The 15862-nt window shown below is 41.1% G+C and overlaps 1 protein-coding gene across 1 annotated transcript in view; it reads left to right on the forward strand.

Annotated features, from left to right (window-relative positions):
• The window catches only part of chsy1 (chondroitin sulfate synthase 1), a 50173-nt gene extending 38585 nt beyond the window's left edge, over positions 1 to 11588 (forward strand). The window contains exon 3 of the mRNA XM_068313041.1: positions 8612 to 11588. Coding sequence (XP_068169142.1) covers positions 8612 to 10204 — 1593 coding nt within the window. The 3' untranslated portion in view covers positions 10205 to 11588. The remainder of the gene's footprint in view (positions 1 to 8611) is intronic.
• Positions 11589 to 15862: the final 4274 nt, after the last annotated feature.

A 15862-nucleotide genomic window follows, 5' to 3' on the forward strand; every position in this document is an offset into this window, starting at 1 on the left:
TTTTAAGATATGAGCCTCTCCCTCTGTCCTTTGTTCAACATATTTGAAAATCCATGATGCTTCTGGACACACAAGGTGTACACTAGTTGGTGATGCTATTTTTGCTATCACCTTGTCCTGATTTTAAATACGATCTAAAACAAAATTATGTATGGGTTAGTTAAACAATTTCTTTTATTAAGCATTTCTAATGTTTATTTTCAAAATTGTAACAAAATGAGTTTTGTTTTTCTCATGAAGGATAACTAAATCATTTTAATAGTAAACATATAATGCATAAAATGCATTCACAAAGAAAGTTTTTTTTTTTCTAGTAGGCCACAAATGGTATATATCTTCCTTACGATCCTTGGTGGGATCGTAAGGAATTGTATTATAACAACCAACTTGTGTGTGTGTCTGGCTCAGATAAAACAGACCAGTTTTTTTGTTTAAATTAAACACACTGATGTGTGACACTCGGGTATTAGATAACAGAATGACTAAAAATGGGAAAATGTGGAAGCACATATTTTCACCTTTTAATGCAATGGAGCTTGCTGTCTTTTTCACATATTTTTTTTAGGAGATGGTGGGGACTGTATTGCTTCACTAATCCAGGAGAACATGGCCCAATTTCCATTCTTCGTCTGTTTGTTTTCCTTCATGCTGTGGAGGATGGATTTACCGCCATTGATGGACAAAAACAGGAGAAGTGGATTAAAAAATTGTTTTGCTTCTTCTTGTTTTTGACTGTCCCTGATAAACTGCTTTATGCAGTGAGAAACTAGAGTTCAGAGAGGGATTCTTTGGAGAAATTGCTTAGGGCTGGGACTTCGGTGAAGTTTACAAACTTGTCTAAACATATTCACATTCATTTGGTGTGTGTGTGTGTGTGTGTGGAAACACTTGTCTATGAGTTTTCTGACACCCACAAACCATTTCCTGTTCCTCCATCTTTCTTAAAAGGGACTTACTAAACACTGGCTCTAGCAGGACTCCGCAAGTATAGTGCTGGCCACCACAGAGCTATAATTACCTTCAAAAATAAAAAAGAAGAAATTGTCCAATATTGGGTAAATTTTTCCTTTGATGGAGGCTTTTAAATTAGGCATTTGCTTTATTGTAAGAAAGGGGTTCATGCTGTGGATTCTCTGATCTGCAGGCAGATAGTTATAAGCAGCTGTCATCTGTTGTCTTCCTATTTTAATCTCAAGTGATTCCTGGCAACTTGTGGTGCCACTAATGCATTAGTCTGGGTGGGGGGTGACTTGTCGTCACTAGCTATGAAATCTATTGAAACCATGTGGTTTTTCTAACATCTGCTGGAACATATTCCTTCATGTCAATACATTTGACCAAATAATGGGATTCTGAGGGTCCTTTTGTATCTTAGTATTTTTAGACTATCACAGGCATGACATTGCTGTCATTCATACACTAATAGTTGCCATGTTGGTTCTGTACTTAAAATTCTGTTCATTTCTGTATTTTTATATAGTAGTAATATTTCAACGAAAATTGCACATCTGAATACTGAATGTTGAACAGTTTGACCGCAGAACTTGTTGTCATGTTTTGTGTCCATCACCTTTGTCAACACCTTTGTCAACAATACTAACCCTATGTTCGCTTCATTTAGTCAGATTATAAACAAACCTTCAATGAAGACCAAGTCGGACCCACGTTCTACATTTAACTCACTGAACAGTTTTCCTGTGTTAATTGATTAGCAATATTTTAAGTGAGCTCACTTGTTTTTCACACTCTAAACAATGACTTAATTTTCACCAGGTTAAAAAAATTATGATATTGTCGGTTCACAATGATAATAGCAATTAAAGTCACAACATTAACTGTATTTTGAGCATTTGCTTGTGTATTGTGTGTTTTGATAATTGGCCTAAAATGGGTTGAAAATAGTTATTTAGGCGATTTAAGACCAGGAAGAGCAAAAAAGAAACAAAGGGACTTGCTTGATGTTGGTTGAAAACATTTCAGTCAATCAACTTCTTTTATAAAATTGTTAATCACATCAACAGATATTTCAGAGAGCTTTCACAGACAGAAAAACCCAACCAAACTTTCCAGAGCGGTGGGGACAAACTCCCTCATTGAGGAAGAAACTCCGGGCAGGATCCACTCTGGAGGGCGGCCAACCGCCTTGACCCGGTGGGTGGAAAAATACAATGGGGATAGGGACAGGGCAAGGCAAAGAGAGAGAGACAGAGAGAGAGTGAGATTAGAGGCAGATTAGAGAGGCAGATTAGCCCGATAGTTGCTTGCTAAAGTTCAGATTCATCTGCCGAAATGGTTGCTAGAGTTTGCTAGAGAGACCCTCCAGAAAACAAAACCTTCAGCAGTCAAGGCCTATAGCAGCTCATTTAAAGGACTCTATGTTGTTCCTAATTGTAGGCTTTATCAAAGAATAAGGTTTTGAGTCTACTCTTAAATAAGCTAAGGTGTCTGCGCTCCGGACTGTAGCCGTCAGGTCGTTCCAAAATTCCTGCATCCTCAGAGGGAAGAGCACTGGGAGGGTGATACAATTCTATGAGATCTTCAGTGTAAGACACAGTGAAGAGCTTTATATGTAATCATGAGGATCTTGAATTTTTTTCTAGATTTTATGGGTAGCCAATGTAGGGGGTTCCAGGAAAGAAGAGGTGTGTTCTCTTCTCCCAGTTCGAGTCAGTAAGCAGGCAGCTGCATTCTAAGCTAATTGTAAAATTCTAATAGAGGAACTTGAACAGCCCGATAGCAAGGAGTTGCAGTAGTCTAATCTAGAAATAACAAAGTCATGAATGATTTTTCTGTGTCTTTAAGAGATTAAAAAACTTGTAATTTTAGCAATATTTTGTAAATGAAAGCAGGCCGTCCAGGACACAGACATTTCTCCTCTCATCCATCTTCAGTTCTGACTGATAGAGTCCAGAAACTCATACTCCAATTGGAGCAGAAAAAACCCCCAGATTGAAACCACCAATACTATGTCTTGTTAGGAGTCGTTACCATTTTTACGGGATTTGTTGTCCCACCCATCTTCATGTGAGCTGTTATGGTGAATTATTCGACTTCCTCCCACCTCCAAAAGCATGCAGCTTATATGACTTGGTCTACCCCAAATTGTCCATAGGAGTGAGTGTGGTCGTGCATGTTGTTTATCTTTTGTGTGGCTGTGGTCAAGGCAATTGCGGTTGTCTCATCAACACGAAAATGGATGTATGTAATGATCAACACAATACTTATTTTATTGCTCCCCCGACCCAATGATTGTTTGACGATAAAGCAGTAGGAATAGTAGGTATGTATATCTTAACCCTGTACTTAAAATGAATCGCAAGATTGTTTCTGAATAAATCACAAATGAGAAGAGGTGAGAACCTGTACAATTGTAGGTTTTACTCGTTCTAATAAAGTTATCTTAATATTTGCATCACGCATGTTGGTTGCATCACGCAGGCTATTGTTGTTGCAGTCATATTGTATAGCATATACTTTTTTCATGAAGCTATTGATTGAACTCGAATCATACTGTGATTAGAGTTCCATCATTAGAGCTCCTGGTCACTGTGTCTTAGATCTAGTTAATCAACACCAGACTTATTTGGAAGCTGTCTTAGGTGTGAGAAGCATTTCCCTAAGTCGGGAAATTAGTTGGGACAGACCACCCTTGTGTACAAAAGAGCCAATTACAGCAGCATAATGCTGTCTCCAATTAAATTTGCACTGCTCGGTTCATGGTTGGCAATGCCTATTGTGTTGCAGATTAAACCTAGCCAGAGCATTAGCCACGCTGCAATCCATTCTCTCTATCTCTGTTTTTTTTCGTGTGTTTTTTAGTTTGATAAATGTTAAAAAGTTAGATGCTTTTTTGTTTGGAAAATGCACAGCACTATTGAAAATCCTCTTCACGTGAAACTCTTTTGGATTTTGTGTCAACTTGATTATTTTGTTTCACTTTTATGAATAAACGTGCTGTTAAAAATCAAATAAAAAATCTCTCTGTTTTGATCTGATAAGAGGAAGGAGTGTGTTAGCGTCTCTGCGCATCTGCTCATTACATTTTTTGTTTTTTACAAGTTTTTGTGTACCATAAGTTAACCAGGGCCACGCTTTGGGACTTGGTGAGAGAAATAGATTGGAGTTTGGCGTTAAAGTGCGTATTCACTCTGTCATTTTTTTCTTTTTTGTATACGTGCATCTTTACTTTCAGTTAGTGATGCTTACTTTGCAGTTGCGTTGTTTGTGAGACTTTTGAAGAGATTATGAGACACTATGGTAGCCCCAAGATGGTCTACCGCGGAGGAGAAAGCTGCTCTGGTGAAGCTCACACAGCAGCATGGGATAAAGTTAACCCCCCCACCCCAACTGTTCGGTGGCAGAGGTGTGTTTAGCAGTGGGAGAGCAGGTTGGTTACGACAGCATTACAGCAGGCTCCCGAATGAACAAAGCAGTGGTAATTTTTCTTGACAAATTGAAAAGGTGCACCAGGTGGTTGTGAGCAGGGTGGATGATTAAAAATACCTTCATCCCCGTCCTCCACCTGGCTAGCCTGATTAAAACGGTGATCATATCAAATGCACCGCCGTAACTCAGTGACGAGCTCCTGGAGAAGGAGTTGTTGCGACATGGTCGGCTCCAGAGTCCTATCAATATGTTCCCGGTAGCCAATACCACTCAGGCATTATACACCTTCTGGAGACATGTTACGATGATCCCTAATCGGTTTGATGAAGAGCTGAATTTCACGCTCACGTTTAAAGTTGATCACTATGACTACACTGTTTATGTCACCAGTGAGGTGATGAAATGTTTCAAGTGTGGATCGGAGGAACATCTCATGTGCAGCTGTCCGAAGGGAGAGGATGACTGCTGGCTGCCATCTTCTGGCTGCCATGTAGCAGGCAGCTGCGTCCATGGGGGGCCGGCGGCAGGAGCCGCGGAGCCGGTAGTTGCAGCTACTTACGCAGCTGCGGCCCAAGCTCCGGGCCGCGGCCTTATGGGTTTCCGACTCCTTTACCCACTGGGTCGCCGGCTGCCAACCTGGAACTGCTGAATAACACAAAGGATACAGGTGACAACGCAAATGTTAAACAACCGGGGGCCGCAATCCCTCTGGTGTTTTCCAGTACTGCAGTCCTGATTTCACAATCGTAGCCTTATGAGTTTCCAACTCCACCCCACATGGAATCACCGGGCATCAACCCAGAGGTCACAGGTGACAGCTCAAAGGTTGAACAGTCGCCGGTCGCCAACCCGGAGCCACAGAATACCATGCAGGACACTGATAACCGCACAAAGGATGGACAGAGTGAATGCGTGAAGGCTGAAGGGGCCAGAGAGACAGCCGTCCGGGTGGTAGAGTCTTTCCTGGAGAAGGACGAGGAGGATGATGATATTGTGATAGACAAGGAATTATTAAAGATAGCTCTTAAAAGGAAAAACACTAACACAAGAATGAATAAAGCGAAGAAAATTGCTAAAGAAACACCTGACACACCTCCTGCTTCAAGTAGATCTGAAAACGAAAATGAAGGGGCCGTAACAGAAAAATATGATTTGAAAAGCTAAAAAAAATTCCTGCAAGACACAAAAGCTTTGAGGGCAAAAGTAGAAATTTTTTTTGCTGACTTCAACATGTTTCTGGATGGCGTCAGCTTTTATATGAATTAAAACAACAAGTGGTGAACCAGTTTTTAGACCAGGAGTTTTATAGACTGAAAAACTAAGGAAAAAAGTAAGAGACATGATTGTAGAAGACATGATTGTGGAGAATGGATAATTGTTTTTTTTATTAATTTTGTCTTTTTTTTAGTTTGATAAATGTTAAAGGTTTAGGTGTTTCTTTGTTCAGGACTATTGAAAATCTTCTTGACATGAATATCTTTTGGATTTGTGACTATGTGATTATTTTGTAATTTGACTTTTATGAATAAACGTGATATTCAACATCAAAAAATCTCAGAAAACACAGTATTATTAAACATCCTCTTTACGTGAATCTCTTGGATTTTGTGTTTATTTTGTAATTTGACTTTTACTAATAATCGTGATGTTAAAAATCACACATACACACACACACACGCACACACACACACATCAGAAAAACAACATCTAAACATCCTCTATCCATTCCAGTTCAGTCATGGATATTTTTGAAATACTTCTATATAGCTCCTGGTCACTGTGTCTCAGATCTAGTTTTAGTCCATGTACCCAGCTGCAAAAATATTTGCCCTGTCTTGACACTTAGCCCAAAATATTATTGTTGTAGTGAAAGTTTAGGGTTACTACACATGTCCTGGGTTCCAGAGATAAAGATTGATTATTTCTTCATCAACATTTTTTCTGTAGGTGAGGTCACTTAGATTCAATGCTTGTAAACATATTCCTGAAAAATGCCATCAATCATTAAAATGTCAATTGTACTAGCCTGTGGACCACCCAAAGAAGAGAAGGTTGTTATTCTGGTTATAATCATCACATCAGCAAACTCGAAATTCATTTTTAAATAAGTCACAACCGTGACATATATTGCTTTCTATAGAAGACAAACAAGATAGTTATCTTGACTCATCTCATCATAGGTTGATTTGTCAATCAGTATTGCAGAAGCCTGTCGAATGTCTTTCAGATTAGCCTGCGGTTTTCTAAACTTTTTCTTCTAATTTCTAATGGGTGTTTGCTAGTTCTATGGAGAATAAAACAAACAAACCTGTTTTTCTTGGAAGGTGCCTTAATTTGGTGTGATTTGTTTGAACATCAATCTGATAGGACAAACAGGGTGATTCTGAGTAGATACAGTGAATCTACAGTGAGGATATCCCAAATGGGAGAACAATATTCACATTTTGAATAATAGGCAGATCCCTTAGTCTTTTGAGGATTTACTGTAAAGACTTATTTCTGCAGTTGGATTAAAAAATCTTCATGCAGTTATTCTACCTACTGTCACTACTCAGAGCTATTTATCATCTGTTTGAAATGAAACACAAACATTTTAGCTCCCATCAACTTACCTTTGTCTGGTTTTGTTAGAGAATCTTTATAGTTGGGTTCATGGGTTGTTGTGAGATAAATGACTGTGAAGGAATTGCACTAATGAGTCATAAGTTACAAGGTGAGCACAAGGTTGAGGTCATGTGATTAGGAAAGTTACTAACAATGGTGAAGTTGCTGAAGAGAGACTCAAACATCCTGACCACTAGGCTGTCAGCTGATTACCTCTCTTGTTACTCTGTTGGAAACGGTCTGATTCAGTACAGAGTTCTCTCTTGGGGTAATCTTTGAAACCAGGGTTATTTTATAACCCAAGGCAATACCAGAATGCATCTTATATATACCAGCCTGTTAGTATATACATATATTGATGATTGGTATTTGAAAATCTTAATTAATACTGTATGTCAATGCTGTCCAAATTGGCCACAATGACCAAAGAAAAAGTCATTTCAAACCAGCTAATCATAGTGTCAAAAATGTATGTCCTTAAGCCTAACATAATGGCCATGTTAAGCTTAAGCTCGGAAGTACCGTAGTGCTACGCTTACATTGTGGCACATGCACTGGCCTGGTTTCAGATGCAGAGACTGACCCTTCATCCTTTAAGGGCACTGCTTGTGTCTTGGGTATGACGTTAAAATATATCCAACCTGGAGAGGGATGGGCGCCGCCAGGTTCAGTTGTCCAATACACACCATCGTCGTCTGTGGTGCCCCAAAGACCCTCTGGGGTTATGGGATAGGCTAGGCTTGGACTTTACTCAAGGCTTCTTTCTATTAACGCAAGGTTACACTGTGTTTTGATTGGCAGGCTACCCTGTATTAGGTCCAGGGGAATGCAAGCTAAAGCCATGGAAAAGCAAATAGTTGCTTAGGCAGTTCCATTGATCTTATTCTGCTTCAGGTATCACTTCCTGTTACTTCTCAGGCCTGGCCTGTCTTATTCCCTGTACGGTGTTTCCACAGGGGTCAGGTCTGTGGCTACATTCCAGAGCTGTTCTCTGAAATTAGACTTTCTGGGGGGTGGGGGGTGGGTGGGAGTGGCAGCCTGATGCTCCTTCATTGGGAGGCAACAGCACAAACCCTGCTTTTTTGACCACTGAGATCCTGCCAGCTGTTCCAGAGCAGCTGTTCCAATGTTTGCATTTTTAGCCTCCTGTGATTTGAGGAACAGTAGGTCCGTCATGCTCCAGCAGGGCAGTAGTAAACACTAACTCTGATTTGATGTCAGAACTGCACTGATAGATACTGTGCAACACAATCTTGGGTACTTTAATTTGAAACTTTCATCATCAAATTAGAAAATATTTCTGATTTTGCTCTACAGAGAGGACAAGAATGGAGAGGAGTAGAGTTACCATAGGCATACATGAACATACATACATTTACTTATGGGAGGAGAGCTAGAACAGAAATATAGCATTTACAAGCCAAATTCCATCTCAACAGATGTTTCCAAGGAGAATTTGATGTAAGGCTTTTGCCACAGCTAATTGGTAATTTAATGTGAGTGCAGCTGTTACAGAAATCTTTGTGCTCCAGTGAAGTATTTTGCTTTTGAAATTGCATTTGTAATAATGAGCATCCAGTGTTCGGCATGGCACTAACCAATTAACATTCTGTATTCACAGATGCAGCAGCTCTTCTATGAGAACTATGAACCAAATAAAAAGGGCTATATACGAGATCTCCACAACAGCAAGATTCATCGGGCCATCACCCTACACCCGAACAAAAACCCTCCCTACCAGTATCGCCTCCATAGCTACATGCTTAGCCGCAAGATTGCAGACCTGCGTCACCGAACCATCCAGCTCCATCGGGAGATTGTCCAAATGGGACGCTACGAGGATGCTGAACCCAGCCGAGAAGACCTCCAGCTTGGTATGCCACCTTCGTTTATGCGGTTCCATCCACAGCAGAGGGAAGATGTACTGGAATGGGAGTTTTTGACCGGGAAGTACTTGTTTTCGGCCTTTGAGGGTCAACCTCCTCGCCGTGGACTTGAATTCTCCCAGAGGCAAGCCTTGGATGATATCATCATGCAAGTGATGGAGATGATCAATGCTAATGCCAAGACACGGGGGCGGGTCATTGATTTCAAAGAAATTCAGTATGGCTACCGGAGAGTCAATCCCTTATACGGGGCAGAGTATGTGCTTGACCTGCTGCTGCTCTACAAGAAGCACAAAGGGAAAACCATGACTGTTCCTGTGAGGAGGCACGCCTACCTACAGCAGACTTTCAGTCAGATCCAGTTTAGAGAGGAAGAAGAGATGGATGCCAAAGCTCTGGCAAGCCATATCAACAAGGAATCAGACTCTCTCTCTTTTCTGTCCAACTCTCTCAAGATGTTGGTGCCCTTCAAGTTGGCCAATCCTGGATTGGAGCAAAGGGAACCAAAAGAAAAGAAAGTGAACATCTTAGTTCCACTGTCTGGACGTTACGACATCTTTGTGCGCTTCATGCTTAACTTTGAACGAGTTTGTCTGATTCCGAATCAGAACACCAAGCTGGTTATCCTGCTCTTCAGCACAGACAACAACACAGAGCGGGTAAAGCAGATAGAGTTGATGAGAGAGTATCGATTGAAGTACCCTCGGGCTGAGATGGAGATAAAACCAGTGACTGGAACCTTCTCTAGGGCTCTGGCTTTGGAGGTGGGCTCTTTGCACTTCTCAAATGATTCGCTGCTCTTTTACTGTGATGTTGATTTGCTCTTCACCAGTGACTTCCTCAAGCGATGTCGGACCAATACAGCCCTGGGAGAGCAATCTTACTTTCCCATTATCTTCAGCCAGTATGATCCAAAGGTGGTATATGCTGGGAAAGTTCCTAGCAACAATAATTATGTCTTCACATCCAAGACAGGCCTGTGGAGGAACTACGGCTATGGGATTGTCTGTGTCTACAAGGGAGACTTGGTCCGAGCTGGAGGCTTTGATACTTCCATACAGGGATGGGGGTTGGAGGATGTGGACCTCTTCAACAAATTTGTCCGATTAGGGATTAAGTTGTTCAGAAGCACAGACACAGGGATAGTCCACGTCCACCACCCTGTCATATGTGATACCAACCTTGAGGCAAAACAATACAAAATGTGCCTGGGCTCTAAAGCGTCATCGCATGGCTCCACTCAGCAGCTGGCCGAGCTCTGGCTGGAGAAGAATGACCAAGGCTTCAGGAGACTGGCCAGCAATAACGGCTCAGTTAGGACAGCGTGAGAAAAGCTTGGGGTCCTATGCTGTCAAGAACTGACCCTAAACATAGTCTGTGCTCACGTCCTCATGCTAGTGGTATTTCACTGCCTAATTTATTTTTTACTGAAATGAAAGACAGATATATTTTGAAAAATATATCTTTTTTTAACTAAATACAATCACGATGATGAACAATTCATGATTACAGTATGGGTTGTATCCTGGGATTATATGTTTCTTGATAGAAGGACGGAGACAAGAAGCTCCTCTCACCTGTTATATAATTTGTCTGGACAGTGGGAGGAAAAGAGGTGAAGGCTATTTGAGTGTACCTCAGTGAAGTACGTTGTTATGGTCTTAATTAGCCATTTGTCTTGTGTGCAGAATACAAACTGGTGTCCATGGACTCTGAAACCAGCAGTGCTTAAAACATTTTGATTATGAATGTTTACAAAAGACAAATTCCAAACAACACATCAGTCAAAACATCACAGTGGGTCATTTGATTCACAGTTTCACAGTTCTTTTCAATTTGCTCTTAGGGTTTTATTTTTTATGACACTGTTACTGCAGGATTTCCATGTATTTTTCTTTATTATAAATTTCTGTGAACCTAACTGCTGGATTTTTAAATCTGCGATTCATCCTTTGCTGTCTTAATTTATTGAATATGCAGGCTTTATTTTCAACATCTCGACTGTTGAAATATGTATATTTAAAAGATTGTATACCCATGTCAGACGTGTTTTAATGTATCTTTTGTCAAATTCATCATCACCAAAGAGTTTTGCACAGTCTGCTTTAGGTATCATGTTGCCTGTGTATGTTTGTGAGTGTGTTCAAGCATGTGTGGGTGGTATTTTACAGGTACAAACATGAAACTGACTGTATAATGATGAATAGACACATAAGCTCTGTCTATCCCAGGCCTTTCTGATGGGTGAACTGGGAACCAGTCTGGCCTTGCTCCAGTGGGTTGACGTGAGAGCAGGGCTCTGATCGGCCAGCTCAAGTCAAGTCAACAGTGTCTCCCTTTATTAATCTATTTTCTGTTGAAAATTAGCGTGTGGCTGGTCCCGGTCAACAGAGGTGTTGATTTCATTGAGCTGTGATGTAAAATCCCACATCTGGGCCTGTGCAGGTTTTCAAACATTTCCTCTAGCCAGGCTTCAGTCTCTGCTCTGCCCTTGCCTGTTTTGATCTATCGACAGGTATTGTCTATTGTAGCACTCCCGTGGTTCAATACTCCTTCTTTATCATTGCAGCATGAAAGGCCGATTTAAGACTGATGCAAAAGGATGAGGTTTTTTTTTGTTTGTTGTTTTTCTTTGACTCTGTGTTCTTATCAGCTCCGTCTGCCTGGGCAACTTTTTTCTATTTAAACAGAAATAAAATTTGGGGGAAAGAATCTGCTAGTTTTGTGTTATTTTTGTGAAGTCGTATTGTCAGTTATCACCTGACCTGGCATTTACACGTTTAAAACCTGAACCATGAAAAAATTGCCAGAAAAGTTTTTGGAAAATAAGGTCTAGTTAATTCTTCTAACAAATTTTTCAAATAATTACAATATTTTGGATATCTGAGCATTAATTTTTATAATTATGGCTATATTTTGAATTTTTTCACATGGAGAGTGCAGATGCATGTCTAATTGTATCTTGGCCATTCTACCGAATTTGTGCAAGGTTCAGAGTTGGAGTCACATTTTTAAAAGTTGCTTTAATCCAAAAACCTTGTCCATACATAAATTGTGCCATGTTTCTACGGTACTAATCGAGAAAAGGCACAGTCAAATTATTCTTGAAATGTTTTCCCGCACCTGAAAGTGTCACGACCGTAACACAGTAACGCACTGCAATAAAAACTTTTTATAAAAACTTTTTTTTATAAAAAAAAAATTTTATAAATTTTTTTTTAAAAATGTGTGTCCATACACCCTCTAAAGAATATTTTTAGAAATTTATTATGAAGGGTTTTACAATTAAATAACTTGAAATCAATTTTTAAACGAGTTTCAAAGTTTATTTTCCAAGACTCATCCAAATTTAATGCAATCTTTTTTTGTAAAATGAATTACAGTGATCTTAAAGATCTTAGATTTAATTAGTTATTACATTGAATGCACATTTAACTAAGTTATCATATAACTTAATGACTTTTTTCTTGTTTTGCAAAACACTCCCTGTTATGGTAGTCACAGCACTGCTTGGTTGTGACCACATGATTATGTTTGCAAAGTTGCACTGTATCCCCAAAACCAAATTGTTTAACATTAACTCTTAACCTGCCTTAGAATTTGAATTTTATAAACACAAATGTTTATAATTAATAAAATGAGGTCATGTTCTATTTTACATTACTTCAACATAGCAGCACATCTACTGCAAAATGGTATTAGAACATCTAACGTGTTTTGCACTTGAAGATGTATTAAAGAACAAAAATATAGAACATTAATAATCAAGTTACTCACATACTAAAATGATAACCTATAAAAGCTCCTTCATGGTGCACCTCCAATGAGCAACTTATAAAGGGAATGGCACCTTTCTCAAGTGCGCCTTGGCAGTGCACGGGAGGTGAACTGACACCTCCCACTGTCAGTTCACACTCCTGGGTCTTGAACCACCGACCCTCCATTCCCCAGTCAAGACTTAGTGGACTGAGCTACTGCCGCCCCCTATCAGCATTATATTCATGTTTTATCATATCATACATTATTTAGCACTCTGAGACTCTTAAGAATGAAATGTGATTTACAAATCAATATTGTTATTATTCATTCAAATTCATAAAAAAAAAACATTATTAGTCCCCAAGAGGCAATTTAAGACATAAAGCAGGATTGGTGCACAAAAAAAAAAAAGTAGAGTGCAAAAATAAGTAAACAGACTTAATAAACAGAAAGCCAACAATTGACACTAAAATATACAATAAACAGATATGTGCAATATAAAAATGTATGTGCATTGGCATAATAAGAGATCAAGACCCTTCATATTGTGGCAGCATTTTGTGTATTAGTATGAATAGTGTAAAAGTGCAAACATGTAGTGTAAACATAGATAGTGTAAACAAACAAACATTTTCACCTTCCAGCTTTTCCCGTCAGGGGTCGCCACAGCAAATCAATTGCCTTTCATGGGTCGCCACAGCGAATAAACAATAAACATAACTAGCAAGTAATAACTCAAAACCTAGTTAGTTCAAAGCCCCAGTTAATTAAAACCTAGTTAGTTCATTCAAAAACAAGTTAGTTCAAAACAGTGAGATAGTTTAAAACCTAGTTTGTTCAAAACCTGGTGGGTTAGTTCAAAACCTAGTTAGTTTAAAAACCTAGTTAGTTCAAAAACTAGTTTGTTTAAAACCTAGTTAATTAGTTTAAAAACCTAGTTACTTTAGCACCTAGGTTTTTCAAAATCTAGTTAGTTCAGATGATACAGGTTAACCGCTTGGCATTTTCTGCCTGTCGCACCTCCTCCAGTGCACTTTGAGATCCCCTGCAGGGTCGTCAGCTGGTGCCACCGTTCACTGATGTTTTGCCCCATAGCCAGGACACCTCCCAGTGGGGGGGCAGTGGCTTTGTGGGGACGTCTCCCTACGCCACTCCCTGCAACTGATCTCACTGGGGTGTTGAGCCCCAACTGCTGTCCCTCCTTCGTAGCCACATCCAGAAACCTTCTTTTTCTGCGTCTTCTGCCAGCTCCTTGATGGCCTTCTTCAGGAGGAGTTGAATTGCCCCTGCATCCGACCTCCACCAGGTGAATAGTCGCGGACCAGCCTCCTCCTCTGCACTCCTCCGCCAGGTCGCTGTACTTCAACCGCTTGAACTCGTGTGCTCCTGGTATCCCCTCTTCCCAGGGCACAGTCAGTGCAATGATTAGGACTTTCTTTGCAGCTGTGGACCACCTCACAATGTCCGGCCTAAGAGTTGTTAGTGTGATCTCTGTTGGAAAGACTAGCTGCTTGTCCAGGTCGACGCGCATTTCCCATCTCTTTCCAGGGGTAAGCAGACATTCCGATCTTCCCCACACTTTCTGACCTGCCTCTCCTGGTTTGATGAAGGCGATGTTTTGCCGATGGGACTCAGAGGAGTTGTTTGCCCTGACTCTGCATCTTTCCAACTGCTCTGCCAGCTTCCTCAGCACCTGATTGTGCCGCCACCAGAATCGGCTGTGTATCAATCAAGTTCAAGTTCAATCAAGTTTTATTTATATAGCACTTAATCATGACAGCAGACATTTCAAAGCGCTTATTTCAGTTCGATGTTGCACCCTGACAGGATGTGTTGGAGACCTACATTGTCCTTGCTGCACAGGTAGCAATTGCCCTCACTTCCAAACCACCAAGCGAGGTTTTGGGGGCATGGGAGGGTGTCATAGGCTGCCCTCACAAGGAAGCTGAGTCGTGATTGTGGAGTTTGCCAGATGTCATCCCAGGTTATGACTCTGTTGATGGTATCCTCCCAGCGAATCCATGCTCCTTGCTTACCCTGGGGCACTGCCTTGATGAAGTAGCTGACCTTCTCCCCTTGTGAGACTTCATCCACCACCATGGTCTCTGCTCCCCTGTGGCTTTGGACCAGAACTGGTCAGGTTGCCCCCAGCCCAACCCTGCTCGGCCAACTTGCCATCTCCCCAGGTCCTCCTTGTGTTGCAGCCTAGAGACGGCTTGCTCCACTTCCTCCTGGGCTTTCAATTTCCCCCCAGTATGGACAGCCACCGCTGCGTCCTTCACTGCTTCGTCTCTGGATTCCTTCAGTTCAAGGACCAGGCCGTTTTTCTCCTGCTTGTATCCTAGGCTGATCGACTTCAGAGGAAGCTGCAGGATGTTCTTTCCGAACAGGCCTGTGTCTGAGAAGCAGCGTGGAAGGCCCAACTACTTCCTGATGTACTTATTGACAATGCCGTCCATCTTGCTGACTAGGGAAGATGGAATTTCCCCTACTTTCAGTGGCCACATCACACGCTGGAAGAATGTGAATTGGTAACACCCCACCCTCATTTTCCCTGGGAGTTGGCTATTGTCGATCTTTGCAAGACCCTCTCTCAGCTGTTTTTGAACTGCTCGCCCCACCTGCTTATCCGAGAGTTCTGGTGTGTACTCCCTCCCGAGGCTTCGGATGGGCTGCTCTGCCAGGAGTGGTGTGTTCTCTCCTCCTACCGTGAACACCGTCCTGTCATCCCTCACCCCTTTTCTGATCGAAAGGCTCCTGGACTTTGCAGGCTTGATCTTCATCCTTGCCCAGACTTTCAGTTCATTGAACCTCTTGAGGAGTCATGCTGTACATGGGGCGGTTTGAAGGATGCTTGTCACATCGTCCATGTATCATCTCAGAGCGGGGAGTCTCCCTCCTGACGGTGATTTCAGGCCTCTGGCCATTTGCCTTGCTCCGATGAGCAATACTTCAAATGCAGCCACAAAGACAAACGGTGATATTGAGCAGCCCATGGCGATTCTGACTTCCAGCCGCTGCCAACCAGACATATAGCCATTTATGGAGAAGAGGAACAATATAGTTAACAATAATAATTGTTTAACAAACAGTGTAAACATAAACAATATAAACATAAACAATAAACATAAATAATAATTAAAATATTATTACTGGATTCCGGTTTCACAAAGGCTGTTCAGGGGTAGTTTAAGTAACCCAGGATAGATTGACCCGCAGTTTAGCAG

The sequence above is a fragment of the Antennarius striatus genome, chromosome 1 (genome assembly GCF_040054535.1).
Source record: "Antennarius striatus isolate MH-2024 chromosome 1, ASM4005453v1, whole genome shotgun sequence".
Taxonomy (NCBI): domain Eukaryota; kingdom Metazoa; phylum Chordata; class Actinopteri; order Lophiiformes; family Antennariidae; genus Antennarius; species Antennarius striatus.